At 49.2% G+C, this 26,040-nt stretch overlaps 1 protein-coding gene across 5 annotated transcripts in view; it reads left to right on the plus strand.

Annotated features, from left to right (window-relative positions):
- The window catches only part of herc1 (HECT and RLD domain containing E3 ubiquitin protein ligase family member 1), a 46,738-nt gene that overhangs the window by 14,378 nt on the left and 6,320 nt on the right, over nucleotides 1-26,040 (plus strand). The window contains exons 23-70 of one of the 5 annotated variants that reach the window (XM_084682289.1): nucleotides 999-1,374; nucleotides 1,905-2,025; nucleotides 2,473-2,524; nucleotides 3,831-4,096; nucleotides 4,328-4,543; nucleotides 4,834-4,954; nucleotides 5,188-5,425; nucleotides 5,754-5,923; nucleotides 6,071-6,226; nucleotides 6,600-6,706; nucleotides 6,812-6,922; nucleotides 7,121-7,291; nucleotides 7,913-8,152; nucleotides 8,962-9,045; nucleotides 9,349-9,917; nucleotides 10,651-11,350; nucleotides 11,597-11,864; nucleotides 12,111-12,321; nucleotides 12,800-12,966; nucleotides 13,133-13,249; nucleotides 13,483-13,732; nucleotides 13,839-13,960; nucleotides 14,218-14,444; nucleotides 14,922-15,190; nucleotides 15,325-15,377; nucleotides 15,467-15,667; nucleotides 15,772-15,946; nucleotides 16,226-16,493; nucleotides 16,658-16,871; nucleotides 17,177-17,382; nucleotides 18,034-18,161; nucleotides 18,516-18,652; nucleotides 19,192-19,392; nucleotides 19,611-19,741; nucleotides 19,928-20,151; nucleotides 21,492-21,612; nucleotides 21,820-21,975; nucleotides 22,300-22,401; nucleotides 22,551-22,724; nucleotides 23,044-23,352; nucleotides 23,497-23,562; nucleotides 23,784-23,909; nucleotides 24,112-24,250; nucleotides 24,508-24,689; nucleotides 24,883-25,038; nucleotides 25,290-25,412; nucleotides 25,549-25,651; nucleotides 25,854-26,023. In XM_084682289.1, coding sequence (XP_084538415.1) covers nucleotides 999-1,374; nucleotides 1,905-2,025; nucleotides 2,473-2,524; nucleotides 3,831-4,096; nucleotides 4,328-4,543; nucleotides 4,834-4,954; nucleotides 5,188-5,425; nucleotides 5,754-5,923; nucleotides 6,071-6,226; nucleotides 6,600-6,706; nucleotides 6,812-6,922; nucleotides 7,121-7,291; nucleotides 7,913-8,152; nucleotides 8,962-9,045; nucleotides 9,349-9,917; nucleotides 10,651-11,350; nucleotides 11,597-11,864; nucleotides 12,111-12,321; nucleotides 12,800-12,966; nucleotides 13,133-13,249; nucleotides 13,483-13,732; nucleotides 13,839-13,960; nucleotides 14,218-14,444; nucleotides 14,922-15,190; nucleotides 15,325-15,377; nucleotides 15,467-15,667; nucleotides 15,772-15,946; nucleotides 16,226-16,493; nucleotides 16,658-16,871; nucleotides 17,177-17,382; nucleotides 18,034-18,161; nucleotides 18,516-18,652; nucleotides 19,192-19,392; nucleotides 19,611-19,741; nucleotides 19,928-20,151; nucleotides 21,492-21,612; nucleotides 21,820-21,975; nucleotides 22,300-22,401; nucleotides 22,551-22,724; nucleotides 23,044-23,352; nucleotides 23,497-23,562; nucleotides 23,784-23,909; nucleotides 24,112-24,250; nucleotides 24,508-24,689; nucleotides 24,883-25,038; nucleotides 25,290-25,412; nucleotides 25,549-25,651; nucleotides 25,854-26,023 — 9,194 coding nt within the window. Of the gene's footprint in view, nucleotides 1-998; nucleotides 1,375-1,904; nucleotides 2,026-2,472; nucleotides 2,525-3,830; nucleotides 4,097-4,327; nucleotides 4,544-4,833; nucleotides 4,955-5,187; nucleotides 5,426-5,753; nucleotides 5,924-6,070; nucleotides 6,227-6,599; nucleotides 6,707-6,811; nucleotides 6,923-7,120; nucleotides 7,292-7,912; nucleotides 8,153-8,961; nucleotides 9,046-9,348; nucleotides 9,918-10,650; nucleotides 11,351-11,596; nucleotides 11,865-12,110; nucleotides 12,322-12,799; nucleotides 12,967-13,132; nucleotides 13,250-13,482; nucleotides 13,733-13,838; nucleotides 13,961-14,217; nucleotides 14,445-14,921; nucleotides 15,191-15,324; nucleotides 15,378-15,466; nucleotides 15,668-15,771; nucleotides 15,947-16,225; nucleotides 16,494-16,657; nucleotides 16,872-17,125; nucleotides 17,383-18,033; nucleotides 18,162-18,515; nucleotides 18,653-19,191; nucleotides 19,393-19,610; nucleotides 19,742-19,927; nucleotides 20,152-21,491; nucleotides 21,613-21,819; nucleotides 21,976-22,299; nucleotides 22,402-22,550; nucleotides 22,725-23,043; nucleotides 23,353-23,496; nucleotides 23,563-23,783; nucleotides 23,910-24,111; nucleotides 24,251-24,507; nucleotides 24,690-24,882; nucleotides 25,039-25,289; nucleotides 25,413-25,548; nucleotides 25,652-25,853; nucleotides 26,024-26,040 lie in introns of all 5 variants that reach the window. The other 4 variants (XM_084682287.1, XM_084682288.1, XM_084682290.1 and 1 more) reach the window with 4 other exon arrangements.

The following is a 26,040-nucleotide window of genomic DNA, read 5'->3' on the forward strand; positions in this document are numbered from 1 at the left end:
TGAGTAGACTCTTACTGAACCTGAGAAAAAAATCATATATACATCGTCTTTTATTTGATTAAAAAAAGTTATTTAAACATTGGCACATCCTTCTACCGCCACTTTTTGGTAGACTATGGTGCACTGTACATGGAGTGAATGCGTTGATTTTACTCAACTGCTTGGGATTAACTGCATGGTTCTATCTCAGAATAAATAAAGTCTGTGCTCCTAACGATTTCAGGAACTTTAGGGCAGAAAGCAGACTTTATACTCCCACTAAAAATAGAATGTTCTTTTGCAATAACAAACTGGATTTGTAAAAAGGTTATCAAACAACCAGCCGTGGCCACTACAAGCACCACTGTGTGACCCTGGTGGCCCAGCTGCAACGTGAGAACAGAGCTTTCAGTCGTAGCTGCACCATGTGAGGCTGCATTGCTTCATTTGTTTAGACTTGTAGGATGTGTCATCATCTTTCTAGGAAGCTCAGGAGGGGGGAGTCAACTGAAAAATGCTTCTGAACCAACCCTCCCTGTTCATCATGTTTTCAAAGTTCACACCTTAAAGACACAGTACAGTTGAAGGAGGTCTTGAAGTAGACACAGTTCTCTTGTCTGAAAGCTGAATAGCTACTTACCTTGAACTTTGAACTATTGAGTAGAAATGGCAATTGTACACTATACAATATGTGTGTACTGTATATCTTTTGAAAATGATTTGCTCCTGACAAACAGTACTTGCAGATTTGAAGGAATCACATCGATATAATCCCCCTCATGAGGTGGCACTAGGAACACTTCTACAAACACAAACCAGCCCTTAGAACTGCAAAGGCTATACCAGGGCACATGTTGTTAGCTGTTCGCTTCAGATTGGGCCAAATGTGAGAATTTCTCATCAATTAACTACCGGTAGTTGGGCGCACGTTGTGTCTGCAGCTTCCTCTAACTCGGGTGCCCTGTGTTTGTCTGTCTATGCATCTCTCTCTTTCTCTGTGTCGCGACCACGGCACACAGAAATCTTTCAATGTTTCCTCTCAGCGCGGGAGGCGGCGCGGAGCCGTGAGAGGGAGCGGGCCAGCAGCAGCACCGGCCTGGGCCTCAGCTCCACCCCCCGGAGCGCCGGCAGCGGAGGAGGTGGAGCGAGCAGCGGAGGAGGAGGAGAGGAAGAGGCCACGCCTTCCCTGGAGGAGAGGAGGGACAGCACGGGGCTGCCAGAGGGCCAGGATCTGTACACAGCGGCGTGCAACTCTGTGATCCACCGCTGTGCTCTGCTGGTGCTGGGGGTCAGCCCTGTGCTGGGGGAACTGGGGAAGCAGAACCAGGAGGAAGGAGGCCCCCTGACCACTGGACCTGGGGGGGTCCAGCAGGAGGGGGTGGGCTTTATGACCAGGTAAAGACCACCTGTTTTACGGGTGTGATAACCAGTAAAACTAGTACTGTACAACTAAGAACACAACATGCATTAGCAACCTCTAGCCACAGGGAGAACTGGAAAGATTCCCCCCAATCATGTTTCCAAAACGACGGAAGGAAAAAAGGTTTGCTGATGCCAAGGAACCGAGTTCCCCAGCAGCGTTTGACCTAGTTCAACAAGTTTTATCTTGTACACTGGCCTCATTTTGCAACCTCATTTAGAAAACCATAAAGTTTAAATGTTCAAATGTGGTTACTTCTCTCACATTATCACTCTCTGTCGTGTGATGTGTGCCATCAGTACCGGTATGAGGAGTGTTAAACTTGTTGGCTGCAACCCAGCGCACGACCCAGTTAGTGTTGCTATGATAAAGCATGACTGTGTACATATGGCAAACAAGATGACAGTTCTAATGAAATTGCATAGAAAATTGAACTGTGTAATGCTATTTGTATGAGTTCATGACACTAACTATTCTGAATGGGTGTGTTTGTGTGTGCGTGCAGGAGTGAGAGCCTAAGCGCCGAGAGCCATTCTGTCCAGACCAGTCCCAGCTACAGACTGATCAAGTCCAGGAGCGAGTCAGACCTCTCCCAGCCTGAGTCTGACGAGGAGGGCTATGCTCTGGTGAGGGACCACTCGCCTCAGGATGCTGGAGTCCTGCAGTACAACAAACATGATATCTTTCACTTTTTTGATGTCTCTCCGCTGTCTCTATTTATACTATCCTCTTTGCGCACACACACACACACACACTTTCCCTTCTGTCTCTCTGCCTGCTTTGATCTTTTTCACGCATTATGTAATTTTCTTTATCTCTCCCGTCCTCACTTTCTATCAGATGTTTGACGTTTTTCTTATCTTTCTCTCTCGCTCTGGCTCTCTCTCTACCGTATCTCATATCTCATGTCCTCTGTGTGAACTCTGCCTCCTTCCCAATCTCTCTCAGCACTTTGTGATTTTCGGTTTATGAAAGTCATACCATACACTCATGCCAATGTTCCTTGTCGTGGTTATTAATATGGTACGGCTTGTTGTTTATTAATATGGTACGGCTTCTTGTTTACTTTTCAGAGCGGCAGAAGAAATGTTGACCTCGACTTGGCCTTTTCTCATAAAAAGAGAGGTAAACATCCTTCATAACTTATCCCAAATGACCTACACCATAAAAAATGGCAAAACAAATTCCTTTTGGATAGATGTTACTCTGTATAGACGTCTACATTTGAAAACATGATTGAAATCTGTCTCTCTGTCTTCTGATTTCTGTGCTGGATAAAGTGTATTTGCTCCTTTTGGGCCAATTGAGCCCTAAAAACAAGAGGAGCTCCAAGCAAGTACACGATGGCATGTTTATTCCTGTCTTCTTAGAGCCAGCTCACATCCTCACCTGTGAAATATCCCTCCTTCAATTCATCTCCTTCACTCAACTATGGCCTAGCGGCCATATTAGGTCCCAGAAGTGTTTGAACTCATAAAACATTAAGCGCTGATCAAATACCCCAACAGCAGCAAGTTGTACAGTACTTATCGCAATTTGGATTATTTGACCTAATGTTATCCCAACTCGTAGTAGGGAATTGAGCAGCAATTGTTTGGGTGGGCAAATTTGACTTTTCATTCCTAAGGAATCCTCCTTGCACAGACATCCATGCATCTTAATGGCTTAATATATTTTCTGTTTGGAATGTCAGCGTTCATTATTGCACAGCTATGCTTTGAAATGAAATCGATTTGCCGCCCCACAGGTTTCAATAGTTGGCCAATTAGCAACCCAGCAACAGCAATACAGAAATGTCAGCCTTGTTATCCTGAACGTGCCGGATGCCTTAACTGCTCTTCATTTCAGTCCACCTTACAGCTTCCTTCCTCATCATTTGATCTAAGGAAAGAAATACTCGCATCATAGATATACATCAAATATATTTAAGGATATCCTGTAGTTTTCATGGCTGACCAAAGCTCATGGCATGAAGAAACAGAATGAGGCTCTGAATGAGAAAGTATTGTACTTAGCAAACCTCTTAAAAAAAAATATTTGAGAAACCATGTACTTTTTACTAGCCAATAGACCTACATATTAGTAGGAATTACATTATTTTAATCACCAGTTAAAAACTCCTTCCGATATTCTATCTGAAAAGCTGTCTGGCCTCTTCTGTCTGCTCTCCTTCTTTCTTCCACACCGTCTTCCCTTCACCCCTCCTCCTCCATCCTCTCCTCCCTCCTCTCCTCTGTCTTCTCCTCCATCCTCTCCTCCCTCCTCTCCTCTGTCTTTTCCTCCATCCTTTCCTCCATGCTCTCCTCCCTCCTCTCCTCCATCCTCTCCTCCATGCTCTCCTCCCTCCTCTCCTCCCTCCTCTGCTCCATCCTCTCCTCCCTCCTCTCTTCCATCCTCTCTTCCATCCTCTCCTCCCTCCGCTCCTCCTCAGGCTTACTCCATACCTCGCCGGACTCCCTGGCTGACTCGTGGTTCCGCGCCAAGCACAGCCGCCAGCGCCGCTACAGTTCTGCCTACGACGAGTCGGACCTGGACTTAAGCCACTCGCTCGGGGTCCACGCGCTCATCGACAACATTGTCAGCTTTGTGAGCGGCGACGTGGGCAACGCGCCGGCCTTCAAGGAGCCAGAGGAGAGCATGTCCACCAGCCCTCAGGCCACCATCCTGGCCATGGAGCAGCAGCAGAGCCGGGCCGAGGTAGGAGCCCGGGAGGAGAAGCGGGAAGAGACAGGAGCTTCAAAGAGTTTTGAAGAGAAATGTTCAGATACCTCCTTTTCAAGCCAGATTTAAAAACGTCACCATTATGTTTCCCTGCTTTTACTAATGGAATTCACAGAAATTCCTACACAATTCGATTCCGCATGAGTATTCTCTCCTTTTAATGTCGTTATTTATTTGTTCACAACGTGCGTTTGTTTGCTTCCCCAGTTGCGTCTGGAGGCGCTCCACCAGATCGTTGTTCTGATCTCGGGCATGGAGGAGAAGAGCAGTCAGACGGCGGGGGCTGGTCGTCCCAGCGCCGCCTTCCAGTCCTCCTCCCTTCTCACCTCCGTCAGGCTGCAGTTCCTGGCGGGCTGCTTCGGCCTGGGCACTGTGGCAACCGGGGGACTGAAGGGAGAGAACGTCCAGCTCCACCACTATCAGGTACCTCAGAGGGCTGGCAAACCAGGGTGGAAGGGTTGGCACTCTAGGGTATAAATGTCCAGGATGGGTATGGAGGTCATTTTGGGATGATTCGGTTCTCTAATCTGGTTTTTGTTGTTGTTGTATATCAGTGAAATCAATACAGAAAAGTAAACTAAGCAAATACTTGTTTTAAATGAAAGCTCTCATTCCTCAATCGTCCAATTTTCTTAGTGTGATATAGTGTGTGATATTTTGAATAATACTCATTGCATTCTGTAACAGCTCATTCTGATTGTGTTTTGATCCAGGACTGTGTGAAGGCAGCTAAAAGAAGTCTCCAGATGGACATCCAGACTGCTGTGCACAAGATCTACCAGCAGCTGTCCATCACCCTTGAAAGAGCCCTGCAAGCCAACAAGCATCACATAGGTACAATGGGCTCATTGCTGTTTTCAAAAAATGCTTAAAGACATGAGAGGTGCTTATCTTTGCACATGTACATGGACGACCTTGTAATGCCCTCCTGATTTTTGACTATAACTTTATAGTTTCCAATGTTGTATCCAAGTCATCGAAACACCTCAAATCCACCTCGAGAATGAACGGTCGATGCTGTCTTTGAAATGTCTAACGCTATCCTTGGTCTGCGCTGCCCCTCCCAGAAGCCCAGCAGCGCCTCCTCCTGGTCACGGTGTTCGCCCTCAGCGTGCGCTACCAGCCGGTGGACGTGTCCCTGGCCATCTCCAGCGGCCTGCTCAACGTGCTGTCCCAGCTGTGTGGCACGGAGACCATGCTGGGCCAGCCTCTCCAGCTGCTGCAGAAGCCCGGAGTCTCCCAGCTCAGCACCGCCCTCAAGGTGGCCTCCACACGCCTGCTGCAGATCCTGGCCATCAGCACTGGGTGAGCCGAGAACGTGGGCTGTTGGGGGGGGGGGGGGGGGGGTCATTCATTGATTTCTGGCTCTGTTGCTACCCTAGCAACAGGCAAGAAGTCAAAACAATCGATATCCCCCCCCCCACACACACACACATTGAATGATTTGAATGTTCGACAAGGATGATTGACGAGGATAATCACAACATGTTTGGTTCCTAAGATGCACTTATGCTACAGGATTGCCTCCTTACCATGCACATTACCAAACACATTAACATTTACACACACACACACACACACACACACACACACACACTCAAAGACTGACACCCCCCCCACTTTTCTTCCTCAGCACGTATGCAGACAAGCTGAGTCCCAAGGTGGTGCAGTCTCTGCTGGACCTGCTGTGTAGCCAGCTGAAGAACCTGCTTTCCCAAGCCGGCGTCAGCCTGCTCTCCCCTGCCGAGGAGGAGGACAAGAAGTCAGAGGATGGAGCCGACTCTGAGAAGAAAGACTTCAGAGGTAAAGGACGACCGTCAGGCTGCTTACAGCCTGGAGCATGTATTTCTGTGTCAGTGTTGGCTGGATTAGGATCTTAATGTTTTCAGGGGAAAAAATTATAAAACTGGTAAGCTACATTTTATATTTTTGTTTCTTGTTATTTTCCAGCCCTCCTTCGCAAACAGCACACGGCGGAGCTCCACCTTGGAGACTTCCTGGTCTTCCTCAGGAGGGTGGTGTCCTCCAAGGCCATCCAGTGTAAAATGGCCTCCCCCAAATGGACAGAGGTGCTGCTTAACATTGCAGCCCAGAAATGCTGTTCAGGTACCAGCAGAATTGAATATCCATTGCATTTGACCTGTTATGTATTGTAGATGTACTTCAGTGTTTTCTTTTTTGTTGTTACCTCTGCTACTGTAATTGTGCAATTTCCTCTTTGAGATCAATAAAGGTTTAATGACAGACTACAGTCAACCGAATATATTATGTGTATAAAATGTGCCCAAAACATTTCCCATGTCTCATATGCTAAAATATTATGTTTAATTTGTTGCATGTTTTCCATAGATTTTTGTTCAGTATTTATCCGCTCTCGTTCATGTGAGACGTTATCTGGCAGGTCATGCCAACAACTAATGCCACTTACTTCAACATAGAAGTGACGGCCTCTGACATAGGGTTGTTGTCTCGTCTCCAGGAGTTCCTCTGGTGGGGAACCTGAGAACTCGTCTGCTGGCCCTGCATGTCCTGGAGGCCATCCTGCCCGCCTGTGAGGCCAACGTAGAGGATGACCAAATCACCCAGGTATGATGGTGTGGAACAGGCACACACACAAACACGCTCACTTCTGGATCGTTATCCAACTCATGGTATGTGTGCTTGTGTGTGTGTGTGTGCGTTTGTTTCCAGGTGGTCGAGCGCCTGTTCTCCTTGTTGTCGGACTGCATGTGGGAGGCCCCCATCGCCCAGGCCAAGCACACCATTCAGATCAAAGAGAAAGAGCATGAGATGAAGCTACAGGTGAGGATCTGGGACATTTGGGCACCTCTGTTTTGTACCCCAAGCCTGTCTCGACGCATGGTGGCTGGGTTTCATCTTTCGGAACTACGTCCTCCTTATGTGAAAGCTCTTCCCACTCAGGCTGGCACAGATGGCACTTCCACCGTTACTCTGATGCAGTGGGTTAGGTGAGTGATTGACATCTGGTCTGATCCACAGGGAGAGGTGGAGGAGGAGGATGAGAACCTCCCTATCCAGGAGGTCTCGTTTGACCCGGAGAAGGCCCAGTGCTGCGTGGTGGAGAACGGCCAGGGTCTGACCCACGGCAGCGGGGGGAAGGGCTACGGCCTGGCATCCACTGGCATCTCCTCAGGCTGCTACCAGTGGAAGGTACTGAACTTGTGGGGTTTCTATGGTGACCAACACTGCATCTGGGATGCTCTACTGAGGCCGAAGATCAAGATCTGCCATACAATAGTTGCAATCAACAAAATATTCCTGTGTACAGTAATGGCCCTTGTCTTTTAACAAGCGTTTCTTAAAACAAAACAATATTGAGTCATCCCTTGTTCACACACGTTTCACAGATCCAGTAGGCCTGGGTAAGTGTTCTGTACACAACAAGGTGGAAATTAGAAAAGGGCGAAGGCCAGATTCACCCATTGGGCTGTGTCAGGTTGTGCACAAAGCTACATCAAATTAGAATAATGTGAGCAACTGCTCCCCTTGTTGTCTAATGCCTCCTTTCACAACTTGGTGAGAGAGAGCCATGATTTGCCAAGAGGGTCAGGGGAGTATCAGGTGATACCTTCGTGTGCTTATCAAACCTGATGTCTCCCACTGTGTACCTGCTCTTTAAGAGGTGGTCTAACACGGTCCTCATGGGAGATTGTTGGATTGATACTGAAATGACAGCAAAAGGCATCCATCAACATAATCAAAGCATGTATTGGATGAAAATATAAGTTTACAAAAATCAAGTCATAACAATGACCATGTCTCTCTATACAGTTTTACATTGTGAAAGAGAACCGGGGCAACGAGGGCACGTGTGTGGGCGTGTCCCGCTGGCCTGTGCATGACTTCAACCACCGCACCACCTCCGACATGTGGCTGTACCGCGCCTACAGCGGTAACCTGTACCACAACGGAGAGCAGACGCTCACGCTCAGCAGCTTCACCCAGGGAGACTTCATCACCTGCGTCCTCGACATGGAGGCCAGGACCATCTCCTTTGGCAAGAACGGAGAGGTGAGGGGGGGGGGGAGGGTGGGGGGAGCACAGGCCTGGTGTCTATGGGAAGGTGTGGTGTTGTTGTTATACCTCCCAGCTTGCCTGTCACACATTCTTCCCTTGATGGAAATTGTTTTCTTTTCTCTGTGTGTTTTAACAAAGGCTCCACATGCATTGACATGATCTCAACAGTAGAATGCCAAATACTGCAGCTGAGTGTGGTTCAAGTTGCTTGTTCAAAGTCATGGGTTTTCTTTTGAGAAACAATAGGTTAACAACAAAACATTCTCATCCATTTGTATTGATCCATCTCAAAGATAGTTGTTATGACCAAGTCCACTCTGTAGAAACCTTCCATAATCATTCGGAAGCCCTTGTCCTCCAGTATTTATCTCGCGCCACAGGCAGGTGTTGCTGAAAGCCCCGTTATTACAGCCTGCTGTCAGAGGGAGAGATCAATCTCTCTCCCCAGCTCCGCTATTCTGGAGACACACTTGTTAAATCCTCCCAGCAATCTATCTCTTTCAGCGGGGGTTTCATGGCTTCAGATAATGCCAACATACACACACACACACACACACACAAAACCTAAAGAGCAGGAGCACATGCTGCATGTTAAATGTGGATTTTTGATAGTCTACGTTCTCAAGCACCTGGGAAAGGCTACACAAAATGCTCATTTGTCGCATATGTGTTGTTAAGGTTTGACTGTTCCTAGTCCTCCCACACACACACACGCACACACACACACACAAACTCCCACACAAAGTCTGATCATGATTGTCTTTGATGGATGTACTGGAGCTTGTGATTGGTGTTTTCTGCAGGAACCGAAATTGGCTTTTGAAGACGTAGATGCCTCAGAGCTGTACCCCTGTGTCATGTTCTACAGCAGCAACCCAGGAGAGAAGGTAAGAGCACCATCTGGGCATAGGGTTTGTGAGTGAGTAAGTGTTCAGTAGGAATGCAGACAATCTTGCATTTGAATTTAAAAGTGGATGTGAATAATCATGTCTATCTTTTGGTTCAATCCATTTCACAATGCGTCTGCTGTTTCAAAAAGATGATGCCTCCCTGTGGTTAGTTGTGTTACTGCAACAACCTTTTGGTCATCAAAAACAGTGGGGACATTATACGCAGTGTTTTCTCTCCCGTCCTCCTCTTGTCCCCAAGTCTCACTATCCATGATCTCCTCACCCTTCCCCCCCCCACAGGTGAAGATCTGTGACATGCAGATGCGGGGCACTCCCCGCGACCTCCTCCCAGGTGACCCCGTGTGCAGCCCTGTGGCCACCGTCCTGGCCGAGGCCACCACGCAGCTCATCCGCATCCTGCACCGCTCCGACCACTGGACCCACCGCATCAACAAGATCATGACCGAGCGCCTGCACAAGATCAAGCCCTGCTTCCGCGAGGCGGCGGCGGCCGGCGGCGGCGGGGGTCAGAGGTTAAAGAAGAGCCGCTCGGTGCAGAGCCGCGAGGAGCACGACGCCACGCAGAGGGAGACCACGTCCCAGGACGCGCCGGGCCGGCCGGGCGAGGAGGAGAGGGGGCGACACGGGCGGCAGCACGGCCTGGGGGAGCTCTCGGAGCAGCACCTGCGGACGCTGTGCACGGAGGTGTGGCCGGTGCTGGCCGTGATCGGTGGGGCCGACGCCGGGCTGCGCGTGGGCGGGCGCTGCGTGCACAAGCAAACGGGACGGCACGCCACGCTGCTGGGCGTGGTCAAGGAGGGGAGCACGTCGGCCAAGGTCCAATGGGACGAGGCTGAGATCACCATCAGGTACAGGAGGACTCGGGGGGCAAGAGTTGAAAGAGCAGAGAAGATGGAAGGGGAGGATGGGGATGAACTAGGTTATAGGGAGTGTGGAAGTGAAAATGACAACTATGATCAACAATGGTCTTTGACCATTTCCATTTTTGGAAAGGGCCTAGTTGTCTTTAGAAGCAGAAGCAGTTTGTATTATGACAAACTAATATTTTATCATGCCTTTGGGTACTTCCGTAACACTTCAGACAAATTTACATTTGTCTTAGTTGTGCAAAGCCCTACATTTGGCTGCTGTAATTTTTAAAACAGACATATTTGTTCCCCCTTCTCATAGTGTTGGTTAATCTGTATGTCATGGATTGTTCTAAATATGACTGTTTGATCAAAATGCAGTGAGAGTTAGGATGCTGAATGTGATCTGTTGGACTAATGTTGATTTAATGCACTGCTTTGCTCTAGCCTTATTTCTCAACCCTTTGTCAATCTTCCTACCATCACCCATACTCATCTTCATGGTACATGATACATGCTGATGCCATTTAACCCTTTTTTAGTTCCCTGACGTTCATGATTCGTCTAGCGTTGGTAGCTCATCAGTTTGGTTTACATGACTTCCACATCCTCACCTATCCACCTCTCCCTCGACCAGTCCTCTACGCACGGTCTCTTTTCCTCTCCTCCTGTCCTTTTCCCTCACTTTGTGTTTTCTCCTGTGTTTCTTTCTCACTCTGATCTTGATTGAAAGCTTCCCAACTTTTTGGTCGCCTAGTGACACGCCGCTGTACAACCTGGAGCCCTGCGAGCCCCTCCCCTTCGACGTGGCGCGCTTCCGCGGACTGACCGCCTCCCTCCTGCTGGACCTCACCTACCTGACCAGCATCCACGAGGACGCCGCCAAGCTGGGCGCCAGGCGCCACGACAAGAAGCACCGCGGCGCCGGCGCTCACGACTCGGCCCCCGCCGCTGCCGGCGAAGACGCCGCCAACAAGATGCCCGGCGAGGCGGAGGGGCACCATAAAGCGGAGCAGAAGGATGCCGCCGTCGCCGTGACGACCACTGCTTCCGACCTCCGTGTGTCGCACAGTCTGGACGAGGTCAAAGCGCACGCCACCCCGAACTCGAAATCCGAGAGCGAGATCTCCTCTTATGCCCTGGACTCCCAGCAGCAGCAGGAGCAGCAGGCAGGGGAGCGAGGAGGAGGAGGAGGAGGAGGCAGCGCTGGTGCAGACACTGCGTTCCCTGCCCCTCAGACGCCGGCAGAGGGCAACCGGAAGAGGGGCCATGAGCACGGCACACGTAGCCACGAGCCGTCGCCCTCGTCGAGCGCCGCCACCCAGAGTGAGATCCACGCCGTGCAGCTGTCCTACCTCTACCTGGGGGCCATGAAGGCCCTGAGCGCCCTGCTCAGCTGCAGCAAGTACGCTGAGCTGCTGCTCATCCCCAAGGTAGGACTCGCCTTCGAGTCACGATCCAGTGTTTGTTGTCATTTGACAGAAACAACACAATTCACAGACACCTTAGTATTTATGGACCTGTGTCAATCTATGATCTAAGAGGGTGGAAGGGGAATTGGGACAAACGAAATGACACCATTAAAGTTTGCCTATGTATGTTTTGATGCTAATAACCCCAAACATCTTGATGTTGATCATGGTCAGTTCATATATCAGGGGTGATTTTCTTCTCAAAAGGTCGTCCCAGAAGCTGCTTCAAGCGGCCACAACGCCGACCTCAACGCAGGTGGCACCGGCGCGGCCAGCGCTCCTTCACCGGTGTGCCAGGAAGAGGTGGAGATGCGGGCGGCGTTGCAGTTTCTAATGCGCCACATGGTGAAGCGGGCCGTGATGCGCTCGCCCATCAAGCGGGCGCTGGGCCTGGTGGACCTGGAGAGGGCACAGGCCATGATCTACAAGCTGGTGGTGAACGGGCTGCTGGAGGTGCCCAGCACGGCCAAGCCTGGTGAGACTCAGCCTGGAGGGGAGGGGGGGCTGGCGGGCCTCTCATCTTTTCTCTTGTATCAGATGACCCAAGCGGCTGTCGTCTTTGCTGTTGTATTTACTCCACAATACATCTGAAATATACTTGGCAAAGTGTATAATATACCCTGTGGTTTATTGAATTGTGGTTTAAAACAAATACATTTAGAAATGGTGGCAAAATGTGCGTTTGGACCCAAACTGACTTGTTGTACTGGCCCATACCCAGGTGTCAAATCCGACCCAGAGTGTGAGGGGGAGACGGAGGGCGGCGAGATGCTGGCCCAGACGCCCGTCACCACCAGCCCCTCGGCCTCCAGCACCACCTCCTTCATGAGCTCCTCCCTGGAGGACACCACAACCGCCACCACCCCAGTCACCGACACCGAGACCGTGCCCGCCTCCGAGTCACCCGGGGTCATGCCCCTGAGCCTGCTCAGGTGTGGACAGACACACACACGTACACACATTCACACACGCCACGTGTGTTTAAACACGTATGTACTCTTTCCTTGCATACATGTGCAAAGACAGGTATATAGGTAGGAACCATAGGTGCGCCGTAGAGGAAGGTCACATTGACAATGGCTCTGCATGCACTACGCAATTACATGTTTCGTCTTGTGTTGTTGTTACTCTTCTTGTGTTGTTGTTACCTGTTAATGTTATTTGTTATAGTGTTATTTGTTATAGTGTAAAATGTTATTTTTGGTATATGTTACTATGTTACTGTGTTATTTGTATGTACTGTCTGCTGGCCAAGTCCTAAGAATTTCGCTGCACTGAAGCAATTTGGTGTATGCGACAATAAAGTCTTTGATTGATTGATATATCCAAATGACTTATAATAAATGTCCTTATTCAACCACGTTAAAAAGGGTAGGTTACATCACCATATTCCACTTGTTTATGGTACAGGCAAATGTTCTCCAGCTACCCAACCACCACCTTGCTACCGACTCGCCGTGCTCAGACCCCCCCGGTGTCCTCTCTCCCCACCTCCCCCTGCGATGAGGTGGGCCGCAGACAGAGCCTTACCTCCCCTGACTCCCAGCCTTCCAGGCCGGCTAACAGGACAGGTATCTGTACGTACCCACCTCACCGTGCACCTCCATACTACACCACACACACACATACATTCACCCCAAACATGCTATTCATCCCACGTGAACTTGAAAATGGCATGCAAGTATACTGTACATACATTTGTGGCGCTAATCTAGTTGTAACCATCTTGCCTTGTCCTTCCAGCCCTGTCCGACCCCAGCAGCAGACTGTCCACCTCCCCTCCCCCTCCTGCTATCGCTGTGCCCCTGCTGGAGATGGGCTTCTCCCTGCGCCAGATCACCAAGGCCCTGGAGGCAACAGGTTAGCAGAACAAAGACAACCTTGTGCATTATTAGCCATAATATAGAATAACAGGTATGTTACGGAATAACAATGGCAACAACAGGAAGCGTGGAATAACAATGCAACAGCCTGCACTTTTAAGGTCCCCTCAGTAGTATACCTCATTGATCCTGACACAAGCTGGCTTCTTACTGACCAGTTATTGGCGTTACTATTGTAAGTAAACGTAAGTGTGGAATTCCACTTCCCAGGTGCCCGTGGCGAGGCAGATGCCCAGAACATCACGGTGCTGGCCATGTGGATGATAGAACACCCGGGCACCGAGGAGGAGGAGGATCCCCACCCCGGAGGAGGAGGGTCGGACTCGTCCTCCTGCCCCGGGGCCTCTGGAGGGGGAGGGGGAGGGGGAGGGAAGTCCCTGGACAGGAGCTCCTACCTGCTCTCCCCAGGGGAAATCCCCAACGCTGACGCTGCTGAGATGGAGGAGGGCTTCAGCGAGAGGTAGAACACCATTTCATTTCATTTTTTTTTTTTGTTGAAGAAATGGTCTGTACATTTTTGGAGGGGGAAAGGGTGTTCATTGAGTGTGTATGTTGTGTGTTTGAAGTCCTGAGGGTCTGGACCAGGACAGTGCGTCGGCCTCCAGTGGGCCTGCTCCCAGGGGCCGCTCTGCAGTCAGCAGGAAACACCGCTTCGACCTGGCCGCTCGCACACTGCTGGCCCGCGCTGGTGAGAAACACGCCCGACATGCACAGTGTTCTTACTCACTCACTCACTTTCTCTCTGTTTCACCCTCCCACTCAGTCACACACATACACACTCAGTCTCACGCACACTCACTCACTCACTCACTCACTCACTCAAGAACTCATCCACCACACCCGGAAACCTTGGCTGGTCTAACAATCTTTCCCTCCTCACCATCTCCCTCCTCACCATCTCCTTCTTCCTCTCTCGGTGTCCTCTCTCTGTCTCCTCTCTCCCAGCCGGTCTGTACCGTTCAGTGCAGGCCCACAGGAGCCAGTCTCGGCGGGAGGGCTCAGGGCTGCAGCAGCAGCAGGACCCAGGGGCCCTGTACGACTTCAACCTGGACGAGGAGCTGGAGATGGACCTGGATGAGGAGACCATGGAGGCCATGTTCGGCCAGGACCTGGCCAGCGACACCGACATTCTGGGAATGTGGATCCCGGAGGTATTGGACTGGCCAACATGGGTGTGTTGGAGCGCAGCGAGGGGCGCTTTTCTACCGCTTAACCCCTCCCCTTTGATTCACTGTCTTGCCACTAACTTACTGCTAATTTGGACCAAGCGTACACTGTACTTGATCCAATAAAGGCGATGGAGAAAGTAATTCTCGGGGAACATACGAATGCACTCACTCACTCAAAAACACTAATTCGAGAATGATGTGGAATGCCTCTAAGTGCTTCATGTTTGCACGTGATCAGAATTGAATGAATGGATTGGAATTTCAATGGGGGTTTGGAACCTTGAACCAGATAGTCAACATGTTGGGATGTGTCAACAACTCACTGGTTAACACAACGCCATTTACACCATCACACATTCTCTCAACTTCCTCCTCAAATTGACTATGTTATCCACTCTACTGTACTAACACTGTGTCTTGTCTGGATGTGTGTGTCTCTCCTCGAATGTGTGTGTACCCGGTTGCCCCTCCCTCACCCAGCACGTGTGTGAGACGGAGGAGCGTGACGAGGTGGTGGCGTGTGAGCTGTGCGAGGCCAGCGTGGCCAACTTCAACCAGCACATGAAGAAGACCCACCCTGGCTGTGGGCGCAGCGCCAACCGCCAGGGTTACCGCAGCAACGGCTCGTACGTGGACGGCTGGTTCGGCGGCGAGTGTGGCAGCGGCAACCCGTACTATCTGCTGTGTGGCAGCTGCCGAGAAAAATACCTGGCTGTCAAGAGCAAGGCCAAAGTCCCTGTCATGGAGAGGTGAGGAGAAGCTCTCCTTTCTGAAACTGACTGGATTCAAACATTCCTTGAACGAATGGGGACCTAAAATGTTAATCAGCTGTTCATAACAGATGCCATTTATTTCATGACTTTTTTTGGGGTTATCTATTCAGATATAAAGGGCAAGCTCCAGACCTGCTAGGAAAGCAAGATAGCGTTTACGAGGGTAAGCAAACAAAGATGAAGCACCAGTACATGCCACCACGTGTGTGTGTGTGTGTGTAACAACGTGTGGGTGTGTGTGTGTGCGTGCAGAGGACTGGGACATGCTGGACGTGGATGAGGATGAGAAGCTGACCGGGGAGGAGGAGTTTGAGCTCCTGGCTGGCCCACTGGGCCTCAGCGAGCGCAGGGTGGTCCCCGAGGCCGTGCAGTTCCCCGACAGCGACCCCCTCGGAGCCTCGGTCGCCATGGTGACGGCCACCAACAGCATGGAGGAGACATTGCTGCAGATAGGTAGGGAGGAGGGGCAATTCCTGTTGTCATTGTGTACCGTTCCTTCTAAGGAGTGGATCAGCAGGTGTGTGTTTATTCAAGCGTGTATTTGAATGTGCGTGCAGGATATCACGGCTCAGTGGAAAAGGCCTCGTCGGGTCGGGTGACCCTGGGCGAGCAGGCGGCCGCCCTGCAGAACCCCCACGACCGCGTCATGGCCCTGAGGAGGGTGACGTCTGCAGCACAGGTGCTCCTGGCCAGGACCATGGTCATGAGAGCCCTCTCCCTCCTCTCCGTCAGGTACAAGAAAACACTGATGTGCCACAGAACAAACCACGTCGGCACCAAACACTGTATCAAACGAACTGTTTGATATACTGATTCCTTGATTTCTGTTCACCGAAGTTTACTGTTCAAGAGGCGTTAGTCACAGTCAGGGGGAGGTGAATGTGGGGGTTCAACGTGCAGCTGTTATGGGAGTGAAATCTCCCTCGCATTTACTGATGAAACAGTGAAGTGGGTGTAATTATAGGAATCTGTGCATGCGTTGATTTAGAAGTGTGTCTCTGTGTGTCTCAGTGGTTCCAGCTGCAGCCTAGCAGCCGGTCTGGAGTCTCTGGGCCTGACAGACATCAGGACCCTGGTCAGACTCATGTGCCTGGCTGCGGCGGGCAGAGCCGGTCTCTCCACCAGCCCCACGTCGGGTGGCGGGGGGCTGGAGCGCCCGCGAGGGGCCACCAAGGCCAGCAAGCCCATTTCCTGCCTGGCTTACCTCAGCACAGCTGTGGGCTGCTTGGCCTCCAACAGCCCCCACGCTGCCAAGCTGCTGGTTCAGCTCTGCACTCAGGTAACATTATCGAAACGCCATCAGTAGAAAAACTTTTGGTTCGACTTTTCTGTATATATTTTGTAAACGAAACTTCCATAAATCAAATTAAATTCATTGGACCAAAGGAGGCAAGTCTTTCTGTTACCTATAAATGAACCGTATTTGTGTTCATTCGTGTTTAGAACCTGATCGCTGCTGCCACAGGGATGAACCTGACCACAGTGGATGACCCCATCCAAAGAAAGTTCCTTCCCAGCTTCCTGCGGGGGGTGGCAGAGGAGAACAAGCTTGTGACCTCACCTAACTTTGTGGTCACCCAAGCATTAGTGGCCCTCCTGGCTGACAAAGGGGCGAGACTGAGACCAAACCATGACAAGGCAGACATTGAGAAAAGAGGTTTGTAGTAAAGATGGTGGCTCACATCATGATAGTCTGTGTCATTTTCTGGTCATTTTATGTACTCCAAGATTGGGACATCAATTCTTCTAATCAAAACATGACTTGCCGCCTCATCTCTGTATCGACACTCCCATTGTTGCCTTTGCCGTTTTATGCTTTGGCTATGATTTATTTTTCTGTCTCTTTCCCCCTCGTTTTTTTTTCTCTCTCTCTCACCGGGCATCCTTGTCACCTTGTTTTCGCTCAAACAGGTCTAATTGCGCATTTGTATGCCCATCCTTCCTATAACCCCTCCGCTGTAGGAGCTCTGGAGCTGGCCAACGCCCTGGCGGCCTGCTGCCTGTCCTCCAGGCTCTCCTCACAGCACCGCCAGTGGGCAGCTCAGCAGCTGGTCCGAACACTGGCCGCACACGACCGCGACAACCAGAGCCGCCCACAGACCTTCGCCGACATGGCGGGGGACCTGCGCAAGTGCTCCATGGTGAAGCTGGAGGCCCACCAGAGCAGGGTGAGTGGGGGGAGGTGGGGCATTCGGAGGAGTAACTGTCTTTTACAAACGTCTAAAATGGCTTCTCCAGAGCCACCATGATTGTTAATAAAGTGTAAGTGATGTTGTTTTTTTGTATAGGTCTATATATATATTCAAAACAAGTCTATAATGTATCTACTGATGGGGTACAAGTACAGCATAGTAGTAGGTAGTTGCTGTTGGGGCAGGGTAGCTAGGGTACCTTGAAGAAAGAAGTGTTTTCTATCCGTCTCAAGGTTATCCAACTCTTTCTGTAGCACCCCCCTTGAACATAACCTGACAGTTGAGTAGACTCACCCATCCTTGACCTTTTGCCTCCTGCTTCCTGTGAAGATTCTATCTTTTCATTCATAATCTGGAACACACTCTTTTCATGAATGAAAGGTTGCCTCCGGAGCAACTGTCCATCTGTTAATGCTACAATGAGTCTGGCCTCACTCCTGGGATATAGCATTGTCGAGTGTCCTTCAGACTCATGAGCACTGACAGTGTGTTCATACACAGCTGGCTAACCCCCAGGTGGGAGGGTCTAAAGAAAACCTTCAGATAGGATCTGAACTTCAGAAGTTGCATGTGTTCAGCAGCTATGTTTTATAAATATATGCTTTTGGGATTTTTTTTAAATATCAGGTTATCACGTGCAGTTGGTGCAGTAAAAAAGGCCTGTTGGCCACAAGTGGAAATGATGGAACAGTCAGAATGTGGAATGTGACCAAAAACCAGTACACCCTTCAGCAGACCTGCATCTTCAATAAAACGTAAGCTCTCATGTGGCCTGAGGGCCCTCTTCTTAGGGCTCCTACACACATGACTACATGTTACACCACAGCCTGTCTGTTTTCCCATCAACCCCTCTCCTTTTCACCCACACACATCATCATAGATTAGATCAAAGATCACTACGTCATCAGCATTACATAAATGTAAACTTCCAGAGAGTTTTGTTGATGTCTCTGCCGTGGGTGTGGGTGCTCTGTCCTATTGTACTGGAAGTTATGTCTCTTCAAGGTTGTTTTGTCTCTCACCCCACGTTACTGGATCTGTCCTCTGGGAATGTGCTGTGTGGATGTCGTCTCTTCCTTTCCGTTTATTTTCTGTTTTTCTGTCACTAGCGAGAGTTCCTCTGAGGAGGGCATGGCTAACCTGGGCTCTCCTGGCGACCCCAGTCTCTCTCCTGTGGCCTGGAGTGTCACCGGACAATATCTCGCTGCTGCCGTGGAGAAGATGGTCAACATCTGGCAAGTCAACGGTGAGGCTTTCAAAACCATATCAGGACCAAATGGTCCCCCCTCGCTCTCACATGAAGGCATTATACTGGCGGTTTGGCATTGGACGCCTAATGCCAAGACCATATTGAGTGGATTGAGAAACTTTTTTTACTTCTAACTGCGCAAATACCATACCCTCTATTTTTACTAAACTAACTGGCATCAGATTTTTAGCAGTGTGAGGTCTTATGTGAATGGAAAGGTATTAAGATTTCATATCATGCATTAAAAATTCATGAGCTTCAGGGCTGGGCAAACGTCCCAATCATACCCAGCATCCAAACGCCCTGCAGCCAACACCATCTGTCCTTGGACATGTTCAATAGCCTCCTGTGTGCAAGACAACAATACAATTCCTGTTGGATTTTTATGATCATATACTTTCATCAAGCACGTTTCAAGCTCTACCACAGCACGTGTTTATGAAACAATACCCTTTTGCAAAGCGCCAACTCTTCAGAGCTAAAGAATAAAAGTCCCTTTTTGACTTTGGGTCTCTTGGTTTCGTCCTCTGTCACAGGGGGGAAGGGCCTGCTGGACGTGCAGCCCCACTGGGTGTCGGCCCTGGCGTGGCCGGAGGGCGAGGCCGTGTCCCTGTGGAGCGGCGAGCCCAGAGACCTGCTGCTGGTGGGCCGCATGGACGGCTCCCTGGGCCTCATCGAGGTGTTGGATTCCTCCAAGATGCACCGCACTGAGCTGGAGCACTGCTACAGGAAGGATGGTGAGTGGCTGTGTTGTGCGTGTGTATAAATAGCAGCGTGTGTGTGTGTGTGTGTGTAGGGCGATATGTGTGTCATTCCGTGTGCATAAGAGAGGGTGGGTACGTTCTATATGTGTGCGCACGTGTGCCCTCTTTTCCCCTGACCCATAAGTCCTAGCAGTAAGGGTACATGCGTGAACTTGGTACACGTGCTTGAACATGTTTCTCTTCTTCTCCAGTGGCTGTGATGCATATAGCCTGGTCCAGTGAGGACAAGCCCTTTGCTGTGGGCTATGCTGATGGGAAGCTGCTCGTTGGAACCAAAGAGCCTCTGGAAAAAGGAGCTTTTATGGTTATTGATGCACATAAGGTAAACCTAGTGACCCAATGATTTATTGTTTTAATCACCATCATTTTTATCAAGGTCAAACTCCTTCCTATCCATGACCCTAATAGTCACTGATTTCCACAATGTCTGTTGAACGCTATACTTTCAACTTCCTGCCAAAAGGCCAACCAATCAAAGCCCTAAAAGCCATTACCTCATATATTCCAGGAGTCCATCACCAGTATGAAGTGGGACCCTAGTGGGCAGCTGCTGCTGACCTGTGCCAAAGAGGAGACTGTGAAGCTGTGGGCCAGTCAGAGCTCGGGCACCGGGTCTGGGTCTGGGTCTGGGTGGCGCTGTCTGCAGAGCCTCCCCCACCCTGCGCTGGTCAACGGCCTGGCCTGGTGCAGCCTCCCTGGCCACGGCCCCAAACCCTGCAGCATGTTGGCCACGTACGTACACCCACCACAATCCACTTCACTCTTGTGCAGCTTTCAAACAGTTCACCACTATTCACTGTGTATTGTGTTCTGTTTTGCCATGTCAAGACACGTCATGACAGTTTGATAAAAGAACGCCTCATTCGACCGAAAACATTAAATATATGGTGAAACCGAAGAAAATAAAAAGGGGAGTTTAGAAGACTAGTATGTGTGCCTGAATTAACATTTTTTTTTTTTTTTTACTTTATTTTTATTTATTTTGCATTTTTATGAAAACAAACATGTAACAAAAAACAAGCAAAAAGCACAGCAATAAAATGGGTTGAAAAAAGGTCATAGAGTCACATTATTATCAAATAACTAGCTTGGGGGGAGGGGGGGTACTAACCAGTGTAGGTGTTTCGATCAAGTCCTTAATATATAACCACTTTTCCTAGGGTCCATGTTAAGAAATAGGGCCCGACATTTGGCCCGACAATGAGTATCACGGGGGCATTTCTAGAAAAAGGTCCGAAGTGAAAGTCCATTGTCCAGTTGTACACAGAAATTCTTGATGCTCGTTGAAAGGGGGCACTATATTCCGCAGGCATACAAAGGGCAGCAGACCTATGTTTTTATCTGTATTAGACAGGTGGATATACTTACATGCATTGCATACATATACATCTTCATGAATTCACACACAATTTTCTACTTGTATACCTATCAGTACCATATTATCTAAACAATTTTAAAATGAGTTGACCATTTTCTCCATCTATTTGTGAATTTGTCCATACATAGGTTTAAGGAGAAAGTCAGCCTTTCCATGTGATACATTTCTTTTACAATTCCAATCCACTCCCCTCTTGTCGGGGGTTCTTTGTTAAGCCACCTTTTTGTAATGCATTTTTTACTAGCTGCCAACATTATTTTGAGCAAATACTTATCGCTAGAGTTGATTATGGACGAGATATTCCCAAGATATCTGAATTAACATTTTTGATTGAAGTTTAGGGAAAGTGTGACGTGAAATTACAGAAAGTTTGAACTTTGCGTTGTTTACTCCACTCTTAACACCCAGTTTATAGAGCAAGGTCAGTCTTTTGCCAGCACTGACATACGGTAATGCTGACTCCAGTTCAACTCTTAAGCCAGACAAGATAGAATTCCATAGAAAAGCTCTGTCCTCGATCTTGTTTCATTTAGTGCCTTTGTCGATTTTGTAACAATCTGAACTCTGTGGTTTTCCTGAAAGGGTGATATTCTATAAGCCAAGTAGCCAACCTTCAGAATTTTGCTTCACTGAATTCTTTATTCTTTAAAAAGAAGTTAAAATGTATTAAATTATATGTTTGTGTGGGTTTCAGATGTTGCCAGAACGGTCTAGTCTCAGTCTGGACTGTACCTCAAGACGCCTCCAGCTTCCCAGAATTCTCCTCTTCCGGCTCTGAAGGATGTTGGGAGAACGAACCGAAAGCCAAACTCAAGGTACTGAAGCAGAACGCACCCCTCACCCATTCATGCACACATACTTCAGTGTTTGCCAGGACATGGGTTGGGAGCACCAACTGCCAGTTTCCTTTCCTCAAGCCCTGATCCCCTTGAAAAGCAACATTGGTTCTGTACCGTCATCAACAATTCCTAAAGCGCAGACGTCTTCTCCACGCCCCCCTGTCTGTGTGTTCCTCCCCACAGCAGTGCTCCAGGCGGTCCAGGGGCTCAGAGGGCGTGGTGTGTGTGTTCCAGCTGAAAGGTCACATCACCCCGGTCAGGACCCTGGCCTTCAGCCCCGACGGTCTGGCGCTGGCGTCTGGAGGGGTGGGCGGCCTCATGAACATCTGGTCGCTACGGGTGATTACACGCACACTTTCCGCACACACATTTATAGCATAATGTATACAATAATCACACACACGTTTGCTGCACACACACCAGGTGGAGACACACCTAGAGCTGCAACACTTTTTACATGTACTTTTTTACAACATTTATACAGATTGCTGGATGTGTGAAAACAAGGAAATATAATCAGATTTTTTTTACCTAGTCTCAATAAACATAAAACTACTTTTTGAGAGTGCTTCTGATCCTGTTTACAGTGCAACTAAATACATTCTCAGTCACGTCAATGACTGTGAATGTTTACATCTGTCTGTGTGTGTGTGTGGGACACAGGATGGCTCAGTGCTCCAGACAATAGTAGCCGGTTCCGGAGCCATCCAGAACATGGTCTGGATCCCAGATGTGGGCGTCGCCATCTGCTCCAACAGGTCAAAGGTGAGCCAGCTCACTAACTAACCTTATACGCACTGAAAATGACTTCCTCTGACCTTTCGCATGTCTATTCAATTTAAACATAAAGAGCATTTACAATCTTTTAAACGCCATAGCTTTTACAAAGAGTCATTCTTCTTCCTCTTTGTCAGGATGTGCTGGTGGTAAACTGCTCCACAGACTTCGTTTCTTCCAACCATGTGCTGGCCACCTGTCGGACCTCCCTCAAGAAGCAGGGGGTTGTGGGATTAAACATGGCGCCCTGCATGAGGGCCTTTCTGGAAGGTCTTCCAATTATGCTTCAGGAACAGTACACCTATGAGAAGGTAGGGGTTACTTATTTTTTTGTAACTAGATTAAATGGCTTATTCTCAATTCCTGTATACAACATGATGCACAAATTTTCTATTTTCTCTATTTTACAGGAGAAATAACTTTTCTTTCTCACCAGTTTGTAGTTGTGTGACACTGCTGCCATACCTGGGACCAATGCCCACTTCTAAATCTAATTTATTTTTCTCTCTGCCCCCCCCCCCCCTCTCTCTCTCTCTCTCTCTTCTCTCTCTCTCTCTCTCTCTCTCTCTCTGTCTCTGTCTCTGTCTCTCCCTCCCCCTCTCTCTCTCTCTCTGTCTCTGTCCCCCCTAGCCCCATGTGGTGTGTGGGGAGCAGCTGGTCCACAGCCCCTATATGCAGTGCCTGGCCTCACTGGCCGTGGGGCTCCACCTGGACCAGCTCCTGTGCCGAGCCCCCGTGCCCCCCCACCTGCGCCGCTGCCCCCCCGAGCCTGGCACTTCCTCCGCTGCTAACTGGAGCTCCACTGAGTGGGCGTGGCTGGACTGCTTCTCCACCACGGTGAAGGCAGCGGAGGCGCTTGCACGCGGCGCCACCTTCCCCGACTCCTTTGCCGTGCCTGACCTGGAGCCCGTGCCCAAAGAGGAGATGGCCCTGCTCATGGTGAGTGTTGCTGCCAATCTAAACCCTTCCTAGTCCCCCCTTATGTTATCCATCTCTAATTGTGCTTGGTGGGGTGCACACTGGGGGAATGGTGTGTCTCTGTGATACTTTATGTATGGTCATTTTATTGTCCTCTCTCCACAGGATAACAGTAAATGGGTATCTGGTTTGGATGAGCAGATCATGTCTTGGGCCACATTCAGACCAGAGGTGAGCTAAAAAGGACTCACTGTATAACATTTTATTTGACAGTTTTTTTTTTTTTTATATATATTCTTTTGAATTGATTTTGGAATGGAATTTTCTTCCTATGCAACGGTGTTTTCAGCTCATGTAATGGCTGTAGCCCACTCCTTGACAGGGAGGGAGACAATGTAATTGTTGACCTCTTGTTTATGTGTTTGTTTGTTTGTGTGTTGCATGGCAACCAGGACTGGCACTTGGGAGGAAAGTGTGACGTGTTTCTGTGGGGAGCTGGGCGCCACGGCCAGCTGGCAGAGGCAGGCAGAAACATCTTGGTGCCAACCACGGCTCCATCTTTCTCTCAGGCACAACAGGTACACACACACACACACACACACACCAGCATGTGGGAATACATTGATATCCCTGCTATGGTATGGCTTTTGTTCCCAATTTACAGATCTGGTCAGGGTATGACGATTGTGTAGCTTTGTGAAAATGTTTCCCTCCCTTTTTCTATATCCCTCCCCACCTCCAAACACTACCCCCCCCCCCCCCCCCCCATCTTCTTCCAAGGTGGTGTGTGGTCAGAACTGCACCTTTGTCATCCAGGCCAATGGGACAGTGTTGGCCTGTGGAGAGGGCAGCTACGGCCGCCTAGGGCAGGGCAACTCAGACGACCTGCACGTGCTCACTGTCATCTCAGCCCTGCAAGGTACTGGACTGCTGAGGAATGGACTTTGATACTAGCGGCAGCAGATAAAGATGATAGGTTTTCCAAACATTTGAAATAAGATAGAATGGATGGGATGGTATAAAAACTTAGCCTGGATTATTGATTCCCACCAGTCATTTGTTCTCCTATGATAAATAATAGCTGGTTGGTTATAGACGCTACACTGTATCTCCATTTGAGGATCGTCATCCCCTGTCTGTCTTTTCACCCACTTGCGTCGCTCCTTTTCTTCTCAGGCTTCGTTGTGACACAGCTGGTGACGTCATGTGGCAGTGACGGCCACTCCATGGCCCTGACTGAGAGCGGCGAGGTGTTCAGCTGGGGCGATGGAGACTACGGCAAGCTAGGCCACGGAAACAGCGACCGCCAACGCCGACCCAGACAGATAGAGGCCCTGCAGGGGGAGGAGGTCGTCCAGGTAAGCAGAGTTTCACCTCCTTATAGATACATACAGAAGATATAGATATACATACATGACAACATATTCAAAGATAATACTAAGTAAGTGCTATAATATGACAGAAGATATACATTATATGACATTAAATTAACACATAACTACCATCCACATTCAAACCTACAACCACATTGTCTCTTTGTCTTTCTCCCAGATGTCCTGTGGGTTCAAACACTCGGCTGTAGTTACTGCAGACGGAAAGCTGTTCTCTTTCGGCAACGGAGACTACGGCAGGTTGGGTCTGGGCAACACCTCCAACAAGAAGCTCCCAGAGAAGGTGACAGCCCTGGAGGGCTACCAGGTTGGACAGGTACAGAGAGAAACACAGCCTGTCGCCCGGGCCTATACACCATGCCTCTGTGGTCAAGGAATTCACTGCTCACTGTCACACATACCACTTAAGCTTTGAAATCCATTGAAATAAAAAACATTATATAATTGAAGGTACATATTCATTGTTACCACTTAATAAAGCCTGGCAAACACTTATCTTTACTGAATTACAGATCTACCCGTAAGTCATATTGGTTCAACTTGGTGAACTATGTCTTCTCATCACAGGTGGCGTGCGGCCTAAATCACACCTTAGCAGTCTCTGCAGATGGCATGATGGTGTGGGCCTTCGGAGACGGGGATTACGGAAAACTGGGTCTGGGGAATTCTACAGCCAAGTCCTCACCTCAGGTATGTACCGCTGACTGAGACCTCTGGACCTTATTTTCCCTAAAAACGTTCTACAACTCTACAGCTGCTGAGGTGCAGTCATAGCAAGGCTTGTATTTGAACTTTCTCTCTCTGTTTGTGTGTGTGTGTGTCACAGAAAGTGGATGTCCTCTGTGGAATCGGCATCAGAAAAGTGGCCTGTGGAACCCAGTTCTCTGTAGCCCTTACCAAAGATGGAAATGTGTTTACATTCGGCCAAGGTATTTTACTAGACGATTTAACTAAATCTGCAGTTTAAATGACATGTATACATCTTTTAAATAATTTTATACTTCTGAACTTTCCAGTAGTCTCGGAAATAATAAAACAATTTAAAAATGTATTTCATTCCCAAATGAATCTAGCGTTATTACCGCCCAAATATGTTATATCAGTCATAGCTTATTTTTTTTCTATTTTAAGACCGTCTGATTGGCTTGCCCGAGGGGTGGGCGCGGAACCACAATCGCCCCCAGCAGGTGGCGGCTCTGTCGGGGGTCTTCATCGAGGACATCGCCGTTGGCGCCGAACACACACTGGTGCTCTCCTCCACAGGAGACGTCTACACCTGGGGCAGCAACTCAGAGGGACAGGTAACAACCACACACAC

This window comes from Hypomesus nipponensis, chromosome 19, assembly GCF_054491055.1.
Source record: "Hypomesus nipponensis isolate SF chromosome 19, ASM5449105v1, whole genome shotgun sequence".
NCBI classification, from domain to species: Eukaryota; Metazoa; Chordata; class Actinopteri; order Osmeriformes; family Osmeridae; genus Hypomesus; species Hypomesus nipponensis.